The sequence below is a fragment of the Maylandia zebra genome, linkage group LG13 (genome assembly GCF_041146795.1).
Source record: "Maylandia zebra isolate NMK-2024a linkage group LG13, Mzebra_GT3a, whole genome shotgun sequence".
Lineage (NCBI taxonomy): Eukaryota > Metazoa > Chordata > Actinopteri > Cichliformes > Cichlidae > Maylandia > Maylandia zebra.
The window spans coordinates 10,628,976-10,646,910 of NC_135179.1; the positions used below are offsets into that span (position 1 = coordinate 10,628,976).

Consider the following 17,935-nt stretch of genomic DNA (forward strand, 5'->3'; position numbering starts at 1 on the left):
GGTTGAGGTTGGGTGTATGAATAGGGATTGAGGAGGGGGCAGGGGGGCATTAAAGTCAGGGGAGAAGTCTCTGTTGGCCAGCTGAAACTGCTGATGGTGATATTAAGGGAACAAAATCATTCTCACAGATGGCTCAGAAGCCTATATTTAGTAGCAAAGAGTGAGGGGGACAGAACCCAACTATAATATAACCTCAGAGGACTCTGGGGTGTGTTTAGGGTACACAGAAAGACTTTTCAGTTTCCCTGAACTACTGAATGTGATGGACATGCAGACAATGAGGTGACAGATATTTAAAACATTTTGTGCAAACCATCTGAATGTGGTGGAGTGCAAACCCCAAAACTACCAAAGATATGTCATTAGTATCCTTACTGGTAACTGTATATCTTCCATTTTAAAGAAAACACAAATTTTTGCTTTCTTGTGTGCAAATACACAACCTGCCTTTGACGTCACAACTTTTCCCAGGGCTTAAAAAGTCTTCAGTAAATATACGTACTTACATTGTCATAACAACAGAGTTATCCTTTAGGTGAGGGTCTAACATTATTCGATTTTTTCTACATTATTATAGTGATGATAATAGCATGCAATACAGGCATATGATCATGTGGGGAAAAAAAAGGTTTTACAGGGGTCTATGCAAGCCTGTGAAAAACTAAGTACATTCAGTAGCTTGTAGAACCACCTTTAGCACCAATAACTTTAAAGCAATTTTTCTCTATGTAACTTTACGCTCTTACATTGTTGTGGAAAAATTTTGGTCCACTCTTCTTTACAACACTGCTTCAGTTCATTGAGGTTTGTGGGCATTCATTTATGCACAGCCCTCTCAAGATCTCACCATAGAATTTCAGCTGGGTTGAGGTTTGGTCTTTGACTGGGTCATTTCAGCACTCTTTTCTTTTGTTTTTCAGCTTTTCCATAGTAGATTTGCTGCTGTGCTTATCCTGTTTCATGACATGCTTGAACTGCCAAGGAGATGGCCTCACATCTGACTATAGAATGCTTTTGTAAAAAGAGGTGGTGGACTCTGTAATTGCAAGGTGTCTAGATCTTGTGGCTGCAAAAACAAACCCAAATCCCCGTAATATCTCTGAGCATTGCATGGTTTGACCTTGGAATTAAATTTGCTGGGATATCCACTACTGGGAAGCTTGTGACATTGTGCCAACGCAACTGAATGCTTCAATCCAGCAAACTGTTTTGCTGAATTGAAGCCTAACGAGTGTTTGATTATTAGCACCTGGCTGCCACTTACCCCTTAATTCCTATGCTAGCAGTAAAAGAGTACTTTAATTTACCTTTCTTTTTCATATGACTGTATAAACATGTATGTAACTCTATAACTCTCCTTAGTGTGAATTTTTTATTTTTTGTGCAAATTTTAAAAAGGTAAATATACAGGTATATACAGGTATCATATGTACAAATTGACACAATATGAATGTGTCATTTTTAAATATTACTGTTACAATTAATATACATTTATAAAAACATGATTGTTAGTTGCCAAAATAATCCCAGGGGTCCTGAGTGAGTCAGATTTTATGTGCTTAATTCGATCTAGAAAACTTTGACTCTGAAGCACTAACTAAATCTGCAGCAACTTTCTCTGAAAGTCAGTTAACTTTGTATTGTTCTAGTGTTTTTGAGCACACAATCAAAGTAGAAAATGCAACTGGTAACTTTGTGGCTCTGTTTGGATGTTTGACTGTATTAAAGTACAATTGATCTATATGCTATGTGCAACATTGTTCTTAAGTTAAACTTCAATTCCAAGTAAGATGTATCTTATTTTACTTTATATATTCTAAAATATTTTATGATGCACGATTCTGAAATGTAGGAAAGCCATCAGACATTGGGTTTTTGACATCAATACAAATGCCCAATATTGTTAGTTTCCTTTATTTCTTAGGGTTAACTTCCTTAAATATTACTCAGGTCAGCTTTATTTCAAAAAGGTTCTTCAGGCTCTTCTTCATAAAGTCTTGATTTCTCATAATTTTTTGGCTCATCTCTGGCCTCCGAAATCTAAAGAAAATTATCTATTTTTATCAAAATGATCACTGCAGAGAAGTGCTTGTAACAAGTGACATGTTTTCAGTCTTTCTTCGAACCAACTGAAGTCTTATATTTAAATAACAATGGTGACACTGTTTAAAATTTGTGTTTTATTTTTATACATACCTCTGCATACATTTCATTATTTCATATGAAATGTAGAAATATCCATGTCCCTTTTTTGATCAATTCAAATCACATTTCAACGAAGTATTAAATGGAAAGCACTAAGATTTGCTGCAGATGTCTTATTTCTAGTACAGCCCATGGAAAACACTCCACGGGATGTTTTCTGCACATCTTGAAATAGAAACTTTCCATAGGCCCCTTTTTTAATGTATCTTTTTTTAAGTAGGTAAATTAAGAAGCAACTCTTAATTACAGTAGGGACCTGGCAACAATTCATTTTCTTTATAAATAAAGAGTATTATGTTTGGATATTAGCAGCTCTATATATAGCCTCCCATGTGAGTGTGGGGCTTGGCCATTTTTAATGTACTGTCAGTGTACACTGATGCCCCACAGCACCACTTAGTGGCAAGTGTTCATGTAGGCAAAAAGAAAAGAAAGAAAGAAAAATATACTGACACACAGTACAACCATATAACATTATTGCATTACATTATAGTCAAAATTTATACATGAATATACATTTTGAGTTCCAGATATAGAATCACACATTCTGTGTGTTGGGAAATGAATAGATGGCATTAAACAACAAGTTTCCAACGATAATGCACTTTTTGAGTATTAATTTTTAATCTTACTAACAGAAAAAAAGTGAAAATAGTATTTTTTTTATACACCAAACCACCCCCGCCCATTTTATATATGTATAATGTCCAGATTTAGCTCACTCCTAGAGTCTTTACTGAAAAGTAAGAAAGTAAGACAAAGATTAGTCAAAAAGATGACTCTTGGAACTGCAGAAGTAATAAACACTGAATCTTTACAATTTAGCTCTAAGAAATATGTCAAAAAGAAGCTAACTCAATCTCAAACAACTGCTTCAACATTTGTGTTTAAAATGAGAAAAAAAAAACATTAGAAAATACAAAAAAGGACATGTTGTATGCTATAAATTGTACTGACCGGGTATCTCTCCAATATGATGATATGATACTTAAAACTTTACCCCATACTATAGTTTTTGAAGTTTCCTCCTGTGAAATATATGATGAAACATCCAAGGTTTAAATGGTCATGTCTGTTAGTCTGTCACATTAAATTGATGGAGTTTTGCTACTCTAGGATATATCCCATAATATAGATCCTCAGAGCTGTTTATAGAAAAAAAGAAAGAAATTACACTTTGGCTTTAAATTGTGACATTTGGAGTGGTTGTGCATTTGATCTACCTACAATTTTTAACAATACTTAAATGTATTTTCCAGCCCTGAAATTTTAATGTGGCTAGCTCCAATGTTAGAATTTTGATCTTTATCTATACTTTAAGAACTCACAAAATATTCATTGAAGGTAGAATTTTTCATGGCTTTATTAAATGTGATAAAGTTGTTGTACAAACAAAAATGAGCTGATTCTAATCAAGCTAGACACACTCACTGATTTTTTCATAGAATGACCCAATAGGTTCCTTATGTGAAAATATAATTCATATTCTATTATATTATCTGAGTTACTATTTTTATTAACGAGCTACAAACCTATGTAATTTATAAAATTAGTCTGAAGTTAAAAAACAAACAAACTCTGCACTGGTAATAATTTTTATCTTTTAATCCTTTTTTAATGTTTAAACTACTATACAGTTACATTTACTTCATTGTTCAGTTACAAGTTCCATTTCTGCATGCTTTTTGTCATACACTAAAAGACTAACCAACAGAGGGCAGTATAAAATCAGACATGTCAGACAGCTGGAGAGCCTTGAAGTCTAATTTTATTCCTCTAAAAATATCTTGTCATCTCTCAGTATAAACTTCTACTCAGCATTAATAACAAACATTTTTCACACTCATTATTTAATCCATGTACTTTCAGAAACTCACACTGTACACCTCAGCATATTTATATCTAAGATCTAGTTTTCTAATGACATAATGAAAACAAGAACAAGCTTGAAGAGAAACTGTATTTTAAAAAGGGTAAAAAATCAAAAAAAAAAAAAAAAATCTACCAAGAGTACCACAAATATAACACAACAGTCTTTCTGTGTTTCTTACTTGTTCCTTTAACATATTCAGTCTTTGGAAGCACATATTCATCAAACATATTTCTCCTTACTTTTTAACAGCACCCATTGTTATTTAGAACACAACAGCTAAACCTCTGTGCTTCTGTCCAACAAACTTCATGGCTCAAACTTTCCTGGTCATTCTAATTTAATTTCTAGAGGCTGTGAGGTATCAAACCAACAGACAGAAGTCTGACTTTGATTGTGACCACTTCAGTGAAATGGCAACACCAGAACTGTGACCCCATTACTCCTAAATATGTCCTCGTTCCACAGCCGCTCTCTTTTCATGAACCCTTTCAGAAGGGCCAGTGCTTCTCTGTCTATCTACTTCCCCATGCATTCCCTCTGAATAAATTACAACTTTACAAAACAAAATACACATTTCTTCATCTGTGTTATTTGTTTAATAAAAGTTATGAATTTACATATAGTTGCAAAGTGCAACTATATGACTCTGGTGTGTCTAGGTGGTAAATAGAAGCAGTGATATCCAGTAACAAGTGTTCATTCAGTGACAGCCCAGGCACTTGTTGTTTGTGACCTGGGCTAAAAAGATAGCATTTCTCTCTAGTTATAGTGAGTGGAGGTATCTGACTTGTTGCAAGAGCAAACCTTGCCTTCACTTATAGACCCTAGCGAGCTGAGGTGTTTAAAAAACAGCATCATTTAAACACCCATGAGTGTACATGACTGAATAGGGCGAGTACTGTGAATTACATGTTATAAGATCCACCTACTCCAGTCTACATCACACAACATATATTTTTAGTGGTTTGAGCTTTGCTCATAATGGCATTCGTTCATTCATTGTTCACTTTTCAGACATTTCAAGTTTCAAAGAATAATTCAGTACAGGCTCTGTTTAGATGGGTTTTCCGCTAAATTAGTAGAAGAGATCTCCAGAAGCCTTACACAAACCTCCCCCAGGACAGGCATATGGTGGGCTATACAGTGTATGGCAATATAGTTTAAAACTAGTGTGACTCATTTAATCTGTTTGCAGCAAAATAAATGTGATAAGCAGCATTTTGAGCAAAAAAAAAAAAATCTTTTGTTCTCATTTAACTTAACTCACCTGTTTTTTATATTTCAATTTCATACTCAATTGCCATTTTATGTTACTTCAGCAGCTAATTTTTGCAGATGAGTCCTGATCTTTGCCCATCAGTTTCCCAAAGCATAAAACATCTTTAACTCCATGTTTTTTCTATCAACCAATTAACAAAATTGTCAGATATATTTCTGTCCATGATTAATTAGCCTTTTCATGAATATGAAGATGTCCAAGCATGGTACTGACTGCTTCATTGCCCTCAGATTGCCCCTGGCCTCCAGACACGGGGCTGAACACCTCCCTTGGTGGCCACAAATCGTGGTTTAGGTGCCTGTACTGGGTTGGACTTGAGTGGAGGCAGAGAGGCAAGGATGCTGAGCTCAGGAGCACTCTGAAACTGTTTGGCTGACTGGAGCCCAGTGGTATATGACACTGGAGCATAAGGTGTTGGGACTGCAGGGGGCACTGGGTTTGGAATGGGAGTGGCAGAAAATTTTGGAAGGTTGGGTGGTCCAGTTGGTTGGGACAGAGGTGCAGCTGGGGTTGGTATACTGTCTGGTGCTGTTGTCAAGGCAGAGACTGGAGTTGGAGTGAAGGTTTCAGGAGGTGGGGAGGTCATGCCAGAGTGAGTCAAACGTTCTCCAAGGCAAGTAGCTGAGCGTGGTGCGAGGACTTTAGGAGCGAGAGATGGACCGGACATAGGTGTAGGTGTGGAGAATCGCTTGACCTCATAGACACGGGCTGTTTTGACGGGGATCTGCCTTGGTGAGGTCAAGGAGCTTCCCACCATTGGTGGTATGTAGTCACGCTGCTGGGCTTGGTAAGAAGGCATAGCTGCTAGATTGGCAGCGCTGCCCCCATAGTTAAACATGGCAGAATTGAGCTGATAGGGTTGCCTTCTCATGAAATCCAGTGCTTTGATGCCCTCTCTTGGAGAGCTTCCTCTACCCCTGTTGTCTGGCTTGTTTGTTTCTCTCTGAGGCCCAGTAGGGATAGATGGGGCCAAAAGTGGGTTGTACCCAATTGGGGGCGGTGCACGGACATTTGGGGAGTATTTCCATTGAGAAGGAAGTGAAGGATTGAGGGAGGAACCAAGGGGTTGTGCTGCACTGTGCATTGTCCCTTCCTTCTGGTAAGTAGTCTCGGGTGGAGTGTCCACTACATACATACCCATACGGCTCTGCCTTTTGGCAAACAGTTGGGCCCCCTTACCTCCTGCTTGGAGAATCTGTGGAGCTTCGTGAACAACTCGTGGTTTGGGTGCCACTGGAGGAGGCACCTTTCCTATGCCAGCCTCATCACTTCTAATTTCCTCAGAATCATCATAGATATTCTCGTCGGGTGGTTGGCCATAGTTGTGTCGGCTGGATCTGTCATCCAGATTCTGCACCATAGACAACAGTTCAGGATTGGGGGATTTCTTTTTAACATCTGGCACATTGAACATTGGTTTGGGTTTCCCATTACGCCTTCGAGCCTCAAGCAAGATTCCTGTGCGACCTGTTGGACCAGGAACTGGGGTTGGTGCTACAGTTTCAGACTGGGAGACCACTGACACTTGAGACAAAGGTGCAATTGAAGATTGCAGTGGTAGTTGAGCAACTGGTGTTTGAAGTGGAGACACTGTGATAACTTGGTCAGCTGACACAGGAATTTGGGATGTAGGTGGACCAGGGACTAGAATCACTGGTACATGTGGTGCTGGTGGTACTGATGGAATAGAGGCTGGAGTCACAATTGGAAATGGAGCCTGCTGAACAGTAGTAATTGGTGGTGTTGACTGCACACAAGTAGAAAGGGATGGAGGGTGGTAGGTAACAGGAGCTTCTGGCTTTGAGACCAAGGAACTTTGAAGTATGGAAGTTTGTGGCGAGATCACTGATGAAGTACCAGGGGATAGCTGTGAAGCTCCTGCTGTATTGTTAATGTCTAGTTCATATGTAGTGGAAAATGGTGGCGGCACAACAGCTGTTGAGGCAGGACGCTGGGTTGTCTTTGTGACAGGTGGCCGGAACGTCACAGGGGCAGTTGCAGCCCGAATGCTGATAAAGCCAGGGGTAAAAGGACGTGCTGTCCTGTTGAGAACATTACTCACAGGTAGTTCTGGCAATGGTGTTTCGGCTGGTTGACCAGGACTGGTCAGAATGGTAACTGAGGCAGTAGCTGGTTTGGGTGCCACTGGTGGAGATGACTCCTCCATGCTAGCTGTGCTGACTGCAGAGTAGGATAGGTCTCCATTAGTCATTCCACGGGATGCAACAGGAACTGGACCTGGGGCTTGTGATAGGATTGATTGTGTGGATATAGTTCCAGGTAGTGTTATGTGCTGAGGTTGTAAGTTTATTTGTGGCTCTACTTCTTGTTGTGACTGAAACATCTGGAGTATCTGAGGTTCCTCATGGACTTGGGATTGTGGAGGTATTTGAGGTTTTGCTGCTTCTGCCTTCTTGGCATGCTCAGCAACCCTTTTTCTCTGTTGCTCAAATAACTGGGCACCCTTGCCCACAGTGTCACTCAAACCTGGACTCGGAGCATCCTCTGCTCCATCCCCACGACCTTCAGTACCTGCTGTTGCCCTCTTTTCCAGCATATCCAGATAGTCACTGTCCCAAGTCGGGTCCGGAACTGATGAAAAACCTTCCTCATCAAACTCAGATTCACTGCCAGGAAGTACCCCATCCTCCTCTTGTGAGTCCTGACACCTGTCCTCATCAACACTACCAAAGCTAGTGAGTGTGTACTTCTTGGAGCGCTGCCTTCTCTTCTTGAACATTAGCACACCTTTTGAGTGAGGATTAGGAGCATCTGTCAGAAGAGAGGCGATTGTTCTACACTTGCTTTTGGCTTCCTTTACTTGTTTGTCTTGCTGTGTATCCCCTCGGTTCAGTTCTGCAGGATATGAAAGTCAAAACTATTAGAAGTTGTTATGCAGTGGCATAATGTAAAGTAAATCTTAGGGTCAGAATTTCAAAAGGAAAAGATTTAGCCTTTGAAAGAATGAACTCTGACATAAGCTTCTAAACCTGTCCTGTCTGCCTGTCCAACAGGCATCCATCTCTTAACTTGCCACAGTAGCACTTCCAGGAAAATTCCACAGAAGCTTTGAGCTTATCACATTAGCTAAGGTGAAGGATAAATTTGCACATTGTTAGGGTCATGTACTCTGACATCTAACTTTAATGAAAGTATTTGCATTCTAATGGAAACTTTGATGTCATAGGTGACTGGAAGGAGAACTTCAAAAGGCATACATACCATATCCTTTAACTTGTTATGGTATTAAACAGATCATAGGCAATCTAATTCTATTACCCTGGTATAAATGCCACATGAAGCGGAATTTTAATTTGTTTAGGACATGGTTCTTAAGTAGGACATTAGAATGTCAGTGATGGCAAGGAGGAATTCCAAGAATCAATTAAGGATGATAGACAGAATGACAAATTTTAGGAAAGAATGCTTAGTCATTTTCTGTGCTTTCATCACTATCGCATTTTTTTAACCTCTCTTCAAAGATTGTGAAACTATTGAGTCAAGGTTTATGTAAGCACATCATTTTAATTGATGCATTTTGAAAAGCATAAAAATGCATTTGCAATTTTAATAAGAACCAAAGTACTATTGAGTATTACAGAACAAATCACATATTATTGTTCTTTTAATATACAGTAAGAAAAAAAAAGTAAGAAAAGAGTAAAGGGGATGAGAGCAGCAAGAGCTCTAGATATTATCCTCGGTTTGCCACCTGATATCAAAAAGCAGTTGGTTTTCTGGGCTCCTAGGTTGATTGCTGGGGTTTTTACATAACTGGAGGAACATGCGTTAAACTATATGACTATGCCCTGTTATCAGATTTGACACCCACCCACTTTGAGCTTCAAACCTCAAAAAACATTTATGCGTGGCTAGTTTTGCTAATTGTCATATTAAACAAATCACACTGGACACGTTAGTCTTTTTGATTAAGCTTGATTAAGCTTCATATCACACTATTCCGACAGTATTGGTACAATTAATTTGGTATCAGTGATGTTTCCAGAGTATCAATGGATATAAATAGCTAATGACCAGCTTCAAAACTCGGCTGGTGACTCTAGGGTAATTATAAACAGGTACCATATATAGATAAATACTGTAGTTCCAAAACTGATCTGTTTTAGCTCCCTAAAGCGCTGTTTTAAATCAATAACTGACCTCTCTTGACGCACTGTTTAGAAAAAGGTAAGGCGTATTTGTTTGATTTTTAATTTTTGGATCATTTGTATCATAATCATAAACTCCCACCAAATCATAATAGGATATTTATTTAACTTTTACATGTGAGGCACAAGTTGATCCCAGTGGCCTTCTCCAGGTGTACTTACTGGCTTGCTTGGCCTTTTCCATGTATGTTGTTGTAAGCTCATCATCGATGGGTTTATTCACAGGACCCACCATGGGCACGAGCTGGTTACGGGAGCCAAGCATCAGAGCCTCCTTTGCCCTCTCAGGGGATACCAGTGGCACATTGGCAGGCTCTAAAAAGCCACTATCCTCCTCTTGCCCTGCATCCCGTGGCCCTTGGTCATCTGCTGAGGATATGATAGAGGAAGTCTCTGTCGATGTCTGGGAAGACCACATTCCGGGACCATGAGGTTGGTAAATCACTTCCCTTCTAGCCACCCCTGGCAGACCTCCTCCTCCATTTCCCTCTCCACCATCCAATAAACGGGGGTAAACATGTGCATCTGGAGCGCTGTCATAGCCACTCATTTCTGATGTCTCCCCACCCTCAGGAGAGGTTCGTCCTGTGGGTTTCCCAGGGTTGGAGTTGCTGGGGCTTCTGCGTTTCTGCCTGCGTTGTCTCTCGTAGCCTGCCACATCTGCATCACTATCAGTCTCGCCATAGTAAGCCTCGCTCCCAGGTGGCGATGTCAAGCCGCTGGTTAGGGTGGAGCGGCTACGATGGACTTCGCGGACAGGTGCATGGTGAGGGTGATTTGGTGACATAGCTCGCAGAGCAGCACGGTACTCTTTGTCTATTCGGGGAGATGGGGCTCGGGTCACAAGCACCACAGACTGAAAACCAGCAGGTGCCCTGAAAACAAGTGCAAAGGTTAAAATAGTATTAATGTCAATTAGTACCTTTGAATGTGATATCATAACTTTTTTTATTTTTAGTATACGCTGTCTTCTTGTTTTTTAATTCATTTTAAATACAGGGCAGCAAGTATCAAGTCAGTGCATTTTACACTTTTCTTTATCTATTACAATGAGCTGCTGATGCTTTAAGATTGAGAAGAGTTTACTTTCTCTTGTTCTTCTGACCTTTTGACCCGGATGTGTAATATCCCAGGGGAACTGTCGATGAGGTTCATGGCCTGGGCATGGGAGAGCATTGCACATGGCTGCTCATTGATGGAGACCAGCTCATCAGCCTCCCGCAACCCAGCCCTGCATGCCTTGCTGCGTTTGCGCACCTGCATATAGGCAAAACAAGTTAAAAGCTGAAATACTAAAAATAACTGAAAATCTAAATTTTTTGACCCGTTGTATGAAGAAATATTGTTTCAGTCATTTGGTACAAGTCCCTGATAACCTACAAGAAGAGACATCCAGGACTATTTAGAATAGAATAGAATAGAATAGAATAGAATAGAATAGAATAGCCCTTTATTGTCCTTGTACATGTACAATAACATTTTATGTCTTAAATCAGGTATAAAGGCCTTGCAAGCAGAAGTTTTTAATAATAAAAGAATGAGAATAGACTTCCTCAGTAAACCTTCCTTAGTAAAAGGAAGTAAACTTCCTTTCTCTGTTTTAAATTAATAGTGATTACATGCTACCAAAACAAAATACCTTTACTGTGAAATACCTTTTAAATATTTAGAGTGTGCAACTGTTCATATCCTGCTGAATGATGTCATATTTACTTTTTATTGTTCCAGGATTTTATGAAACTAAACATAACTTGAGGCCAAGTCTCAGCCCTGCCACCTTACTTTGAAGGGCTGTACAAGTTGTATAGTACAGAGTTGTGATAATTTTTTCCCAGAGAATGATCAGGGAAAGACCAGCTTTTGTAACGCTTTTGATTAGAAAATTAAAAAAACAACAGAGCTATGCTGCTGTCTTGGATTGGTTTGTGATAATGACTGACAAAGACAGAGACCAGATTCTGCACTGACAGCTCGATCTTGCTGCAGACATATGCCACATATTACAGCTCGAGTGGAGCTCTCATACACACTTTAACAAGGAAATGCCAGCCAGAAGCCATCTTCATTTGGTGCTTTGCTATTTGTGCCCAAGGTCTGTCAGGACCGTGGCGTTTTGCCCACTCTAAACTGCCTCAGGTCTGTGCAAGCTATAGTAAATCTAAAACAGAGGCCTGAAGATGTTCCTATTTTTTAAGCTAACAGTGCAGTTTTGATTACGCTCTACGAAGGCATATATGAAAGAAATTTTTAATATTAGAATTAGTAGATGGAGAAGCATTGCTTTGGTTACCTTAACTAGTTTTCTTTCCAGCTATTCTAGTTTGTCTGTAATTAAATCCCATGTCCCCATTTAGCTAAGCCTTTTAAAATGGTCCGTGCTTACTTGTGGCAGGGATGTCTGTTATTCATTCACGCAGTCACTTTGTGGCCACAAATCATAACAGTTATAATAGCCTTACATGCGTGCACACATTCACCACATGGGGAAGTACAAAAATACACTTAAAGTCATATAAATAAACATAGAAGCATGCACATGCTGTCTCAACGGCACAGACCCAGGACTGACACACCAGCTCTTTTCAGTGCAGCCACACACTGCTCCACCTGTTTGGGATGATATAGTGTGAGACCTGACAAGATTACAGCTTCCTCCTCTCAGGGGTGAAGGAGCACATTGTTTTAGATGATCAGACAGAACCAGCTGTCCACCTTCGTAAAGGTGACTTGGTGTCCCGAGGCCAGCTTGTCTACATGTCACTCTTCATAACTCAACAACGTAGAATCACTCATGAAAACATATTAAAAGTTTACTTAGACAATCTAAGCCAGTAACATTTTCCAAAGGATAATTATTTTGCCAGTGCAAATATTATATATGAACTCAACTGTGGAAGATAATGAGTTACAGTACAGGTATATATCAGTGCATTATACAAATAAGGATGCAAGATTCATTGCACAGAAGAACTGGCCATACTAACATTTGAAATTGAAAAAACAGGATAATTTGAAAATTATCCTGTATCCTGTGAAAAAACAGGATATAATACAATTTCCCTGACCTACTGTGCCAAGTAGATAGATTCCTGTATTTTGTAATATGGAGATCATTTTTAAAGGGGGGGGGGGGGGGGGGGGGGGCTTCATTTGAATTAACACCACGCCATATGTGATGTCAGAGCAGCAACAATCTGGAGTAAAAGATGTCAAACGATTAGTAATTCTTTTTGATGTGAACCTACAAGGAAGTGACGATTAGCATCAAGACGATTAGTGCATGTTCAGAAATAGTGTATGAGGCTAATTTTTAAATACTGAGCTGAAACATACACCTTGGCTGACCTAGAGACCTGATGCTTCTCAGCTATAAATAGCCACCTTCAAAAGTACTTCTGCTCAGTCAACAATTATGGAAAGTATGTGTGGATGAATCTATTTTTCATATTATGCTAATATACATTCATAAAGTGTGTGCAATATAATGTGTTCAATACAAACAAATGTACATATTAAGTCAGAAAATAAAAAGAGAAGCTTATATCAGAGGTGCTATTTTTTATATACTTGGGAGCCAAATGAATCCTTTTATCCAGTATATGTTCCCCATCTCATATCATGCCACATTCTGAAATCCTAAATGGAGATCAAGACTGAAATTTGGACTGCTCCATTTCTGCCAAGTGTTGGTACCAAATTATTGCCCATGAAGAATTTGCTTTTGGAGAGTAAAATGAGCTGAGTGACTCCATGTGAGAATTCGAAGGTTAAATATTTCCTTTACCTTCAGTGGACTCAAGGAAATGTGAATATTTAACTAGTCTGCAATTCTCAAAAATGGAATAAAGATTTTTTTTAACATTATAAACAAATATATTATAAAGAAATAACCTGAGGTCACTACATTTTGCTTACTTGTATGTTTTTCACTCTTGTAATTTTACTTTACAATAAAAAAACCAACTGAATGTATCCTTCAAGATTATCGGGTGTGGCCAGGTTAATTGAAGTGTTTCTTGAATGAAATTATGATGTTATTCAGAGGTGTAGGGCGCACTGTGGCCAGCAACAGAAAAAAATATTTTCTGCAAATGTTACTTGATTTCTGGGTTACTATCATTTTCTTTAATGCTGAGCTTAACAGGCAAAGCAGTCAGAGGAAGATATGCAACAGGGTGGCCTAGCATTCCCACTTATCTGTACTTGAAGTTTAAAGTTCACCCAATCAATCATCAGTACAACTCTACATAAAAAAAGTTCTCAAACAAGATGATGACTCATATTCAGGCCCCAAACCAACATTGAACACTGCCAATGTTCCTTTAGCTCTACACAATAAAACTCTGTTGCTGTTTCTCTTCTGCTTGGTGACGCTATTGACTTTAACACTGTTTTGTTCTTTTCACTGTTGTCTTAGCAAACTGTGAAATACTGGCTTCTGTCCAACATACTGAGTGACTCGCCTTACCTTCGCTACCTGGAGTGGTTTCTGGTGTTCCACGCCTCCCTGGAGACGAAACCCCCATGGCGCTCCACCAGACAATGTAATTATCACTTCCTCTACAACCATTGTTCTTCTCTCTGGATCTTCTTTTTTATCTTTTCTTCTTTTTTGTAGTTATTTTCTTTTCTTCTAAGGTTTTTAATCATTCATCTGAGGACCCCCCTCAGTGCTTTGGCCCTAGTCAGGGCCCCATCGGAGAGCTCTGGCCTGCTCTCGCCTAGCACACTGTCCGGGTGCTGACTTCCCTCTGAGCTCGCACTCACACCTGAACACACAAACATGCAAGCACACACACGCACACACACACTTCTGTGTGCCCACCCATACTCCGTGTCAGCCAACTACCATCGCCAAAGGAAAAAGAGAGGGAGAAGGAGAGAGAAATATGATGGGAGGGGGTCTGTGTCTGCTTACACAGAGGAATGCCTGCCCCAAATGAGGGAGGGGAGGGTCCAGCTCAACACTTGTCCTGTCACTCAGACCTGTGCCACTGGGTGCTGTCCTATTTTTGAAATTGGAAGGCACCGCCACCTTCAATGTCTTGCCTGCTCCTCTTCAGATCAATGCAAAGTTACCATTCAGAACATCCAAATGCCAGTGTTTCATATCTGGCATTTGAGGTCGGTAGTAACCTTTAGCAGAGTCACTCTCCCATCTCGCGACAGCTTTGCCATGAGTGAAGACACCACTTATGATTAATTACTTTAAATACATTTTTTTCTGTTGAGAAACATTATCCATGTGGACAGTAAGTGGAGATTGTGGCGCCGTCAGTCATTAGTGCATGCATTCTGCCAGATCCTCTGGAAACATGCAAGGCTGTCATCATAGAGTCTTTGGAAGAAATACTAATGCTCTGGATGAAGAATCTGCATTGCTACACTGAGATTTGACCAAAGTTTATCCACAAGCATTCACATTATTGACTGAATGGCACATACAGAAGTATCCCATGATCACATAATTGTTTAAAAATAAAATGAAAAAGTTGTTTTGCTAAAAGATTTTTGGAACAGTTTGTTGTTAATTAAATTAGAGGTAATATAACGCCTCTCTTTGCAGGCAGACATGCATCCCACCGCATGTTTACCTTTATGCACATCGATCGGTCACAGCTAGATGCCACATTCACACACGCAGCCAAACTCTTGGATATGTTGGCTGCTGCAGATAGTCTGAACAGAGACATTTCACACACAAACCAAGCTAAGAGACTGGATGTCTGAGAAGCTGTACCTTAGTGCACAGTGATGCTTTGTGCTAAACGCTGCTGTCACAAAGTGCCATAAGTGGCACTCAGAAAATCCTGAATCAAGTCAATTGTAGAAACATAACTCTACTCGGGGGGAAGCTTTTTAAATTCTTAGGCAAAGTGAGCAAGTGCTTTTTACCAGATTTGGCTATGTAAAGTTTATATGCAGTTCTTATGCTTTTTAAGCATTGGTGATATGTCTAGTAATTATTAATACTTTAAGTGTGGCCTAAAGCAACAGATGTCTTCATAGTGTTTTTTTTTTTTTAACACTGAACACGAGTCACAAGATGAAACAATGACAAAAGTTTTGATTTTAAGTTAAGGATGATCCAGAGTAAAATTGGTCCTTTTTTTTTTTTTTGCTTTGTTTGTATCTTTTCTTAATTTCATGTCATTTTAATGATTTGATCTTAAACTTCATCCAATTAAAATAGATTGCATTAAAAGAAGTTCAGTGCATGTAAACTTGTTTAAATTATGTTGTATTGTCCTTTGGGGCACTGACAGACCTTTCAAACCTGTTGATGGAGGGTGAATGATCCTCTTGCAAGAAAGCCAACACTGCTATTATCAATGTGGTGGGAGGTTACCGATGATAGTTGCTCCCTTTGGCAGCCTTGCTCTGCAGCTGTTTCCAGACCTCAGGATAGTAACCAGGATCAGTCCTGGGTCAGCCACTGAGAAAAAAATGTCACACTGTCTTCCTAGAGCCAATGTCAGATCTAATAGAATACCACAGTTAAAGAAGGTACTGAACAAAACTGATACACCGTATTTTATTATTTTTATTTGATGCATTAGAACAAGTGTGGTATTAGTGGGACCTCTGAACCAACAGTTGGGAAGAGTAGTTGTGGTAATTGCTCCCCCTAGTGGTTAAAAACATGCTTGCTCTTAGCATCCCTGAGTTTTTACATAATTTCACAGTTTTAATGGTAATTTCTGTCTCTTTTGAGGTTAAAAAAAAGCCAATATCATTACATAATTTTAGAAGTTACAGAGAAATTTCTAATACCATCTTTCTGGAGAATACAAATTCTCCAATCCATATGAATCCAAACACTAATATTGGTAATAATGTTGGGAAAAACTTGAAGGATCTCTGACTGTCTGGGAAGTCAGACCATTTCCAGACACTCTCACAGAGCAGTGAGAAATGTTTGAATACAAAAATACATTTGTGATATTGTATGACCGACTTGCACAGTTAAATAAACACAGTGTGTCTTTGCTGAAAGGGACTATGTCTCTGCTAAACTAAACACTGCAGTGTGAATAGTTGTGGTTTCAGTTAGAAAAACTGCATAAGTCAGGAAGAGGTCTGCTCAGTCATTCTATCCAGGACAGGAGCTGCCTGCCTGGAAGCATGTTTTTTTTCCTTTTTCTTTTCTGTGGACATGGGAGAATTTCTAAATGATGCAGTGTCTTTGTCCTGCTCATGTTTCCTTTGTTAGTTTGTGTGTGCCCATCTCTTCTTTCAACATTTTTTTTCCACTTTTTTATTGTTTACCTTTTCTAGCATTACACTTCAAAGAGCTGCAGACATTTTCTCTGTTCCCTGCAGCTTGTTTTTCTAATAAATAACTTCTCTGTTGTCCAACTGGCCTTGCCAAGAAGAATTTGATAGACAGATTGGTGGAGTAGCAGCAGACGCCGACTCTGCCCTTTCACTGTGGCATCTGTGCCAGGATGGCAGATACTGCCAACCAGTCACTGCCAGACCTTCGCCCCAGCTCAGATGGGGTGAAAATGAGATTGCCATTCTAATAAACATGTTGTAAACTGAGCTTTGTGTAATGTCAAGCACAAATTAACATTATGGATGTGTTTTATGTGGAAAATAAGAGTAATGAATATATTTAGACTGCTCAAAGAGACATAAATGAAGAGGATAGCGTGTCATAGTGGCGGGAATACACGCATTACAAATGAAATTATCATTTTAAACCTTCTGCTTTCAGAAATTGATTTTTACAAAACAGCTTTAAAGAATCCAAAAACATATTTTATTCAAGTTTTAAGAATCTCATATTTTTAAAATCTCAAGTTAAAAAGCTGCAGATTCCATGTGGTGGAGGAATAATTATATCATTCTTCAAATATCCTAATAGAATTTGTTCTTTGAATTAATTTGATTATTTAAGCATTCTGGTGAAGGCTGGGTCTGTCCTCTGTTATTTTGTTCAGCAGGCTGGTTATATACTGTATATATATAAATCTTTGTCCGTTAAATGTACATCATTTTGAGGTCTATCTTAACTGCAAAGTCATTTTAGGTTGGATCTGTGACACTATTAAAGGGATATCTTTTAATTGTTTTGAAAAGATTTATTTTAACAATAATTTGTTGCTTTGATTGCAGCCACTTACTGACTCTTTTACTCTGTGACTCTAGCCTTTTTTCCTGTAATCCTGAACTCTTGACCCCAGTCTGTGACAGACTGCTGCATCTCTCCCAGGACTCCCACTGTCCTCAGAGAGATGACTCCTGTATCATCTGCTTCATGACACAGGTGGCCCCTCTTAACCTCCTTGTGCTGTCACACCAGTGAGTCACACAAACAAATACATACACACACATCCAAAGTCACCCAAAATAACAGTGCAGACCATCTGTCCTAAAATATGTTATACAGGTCACTCAAACTAA

The 17,935-nt window shown here is 39.2% G+C and overlaps 1 protein-coding gene across 1 annotated transcript; it reads right to left on the reverse strand.

Moving 5' to 3' along the window:
* Positions 1-3,795: 3,795 nt before the first annotated feature.
* On the reverse strand, positions 3,796-14,373 carry synpo2la (synaptopodin 2-like a). The gene is made up of 4 exons (XM_004570044.6): positions 13,995-14,373; positions 10,632-10,783; positions 9,689-10,401; positions 3,796-8,213 (listed from the first exon to the last, which is right to left on the reverse strand). The coding sequence occupies exons 1-4, from the start codon at positions 14,094-14,096 to the stop codon at positions 5,584-5,586; spliced, it is 3,597 nt and encodes a 1,198-aa protein (XP_004570101.3). The 5' UTR covers positions 14,097-14,373; the 3' UTR covers positions 3,796-5,583.
* Between the last annotated feature and the right edge of the window lie 3,562 nt (positions 14,374-17,935).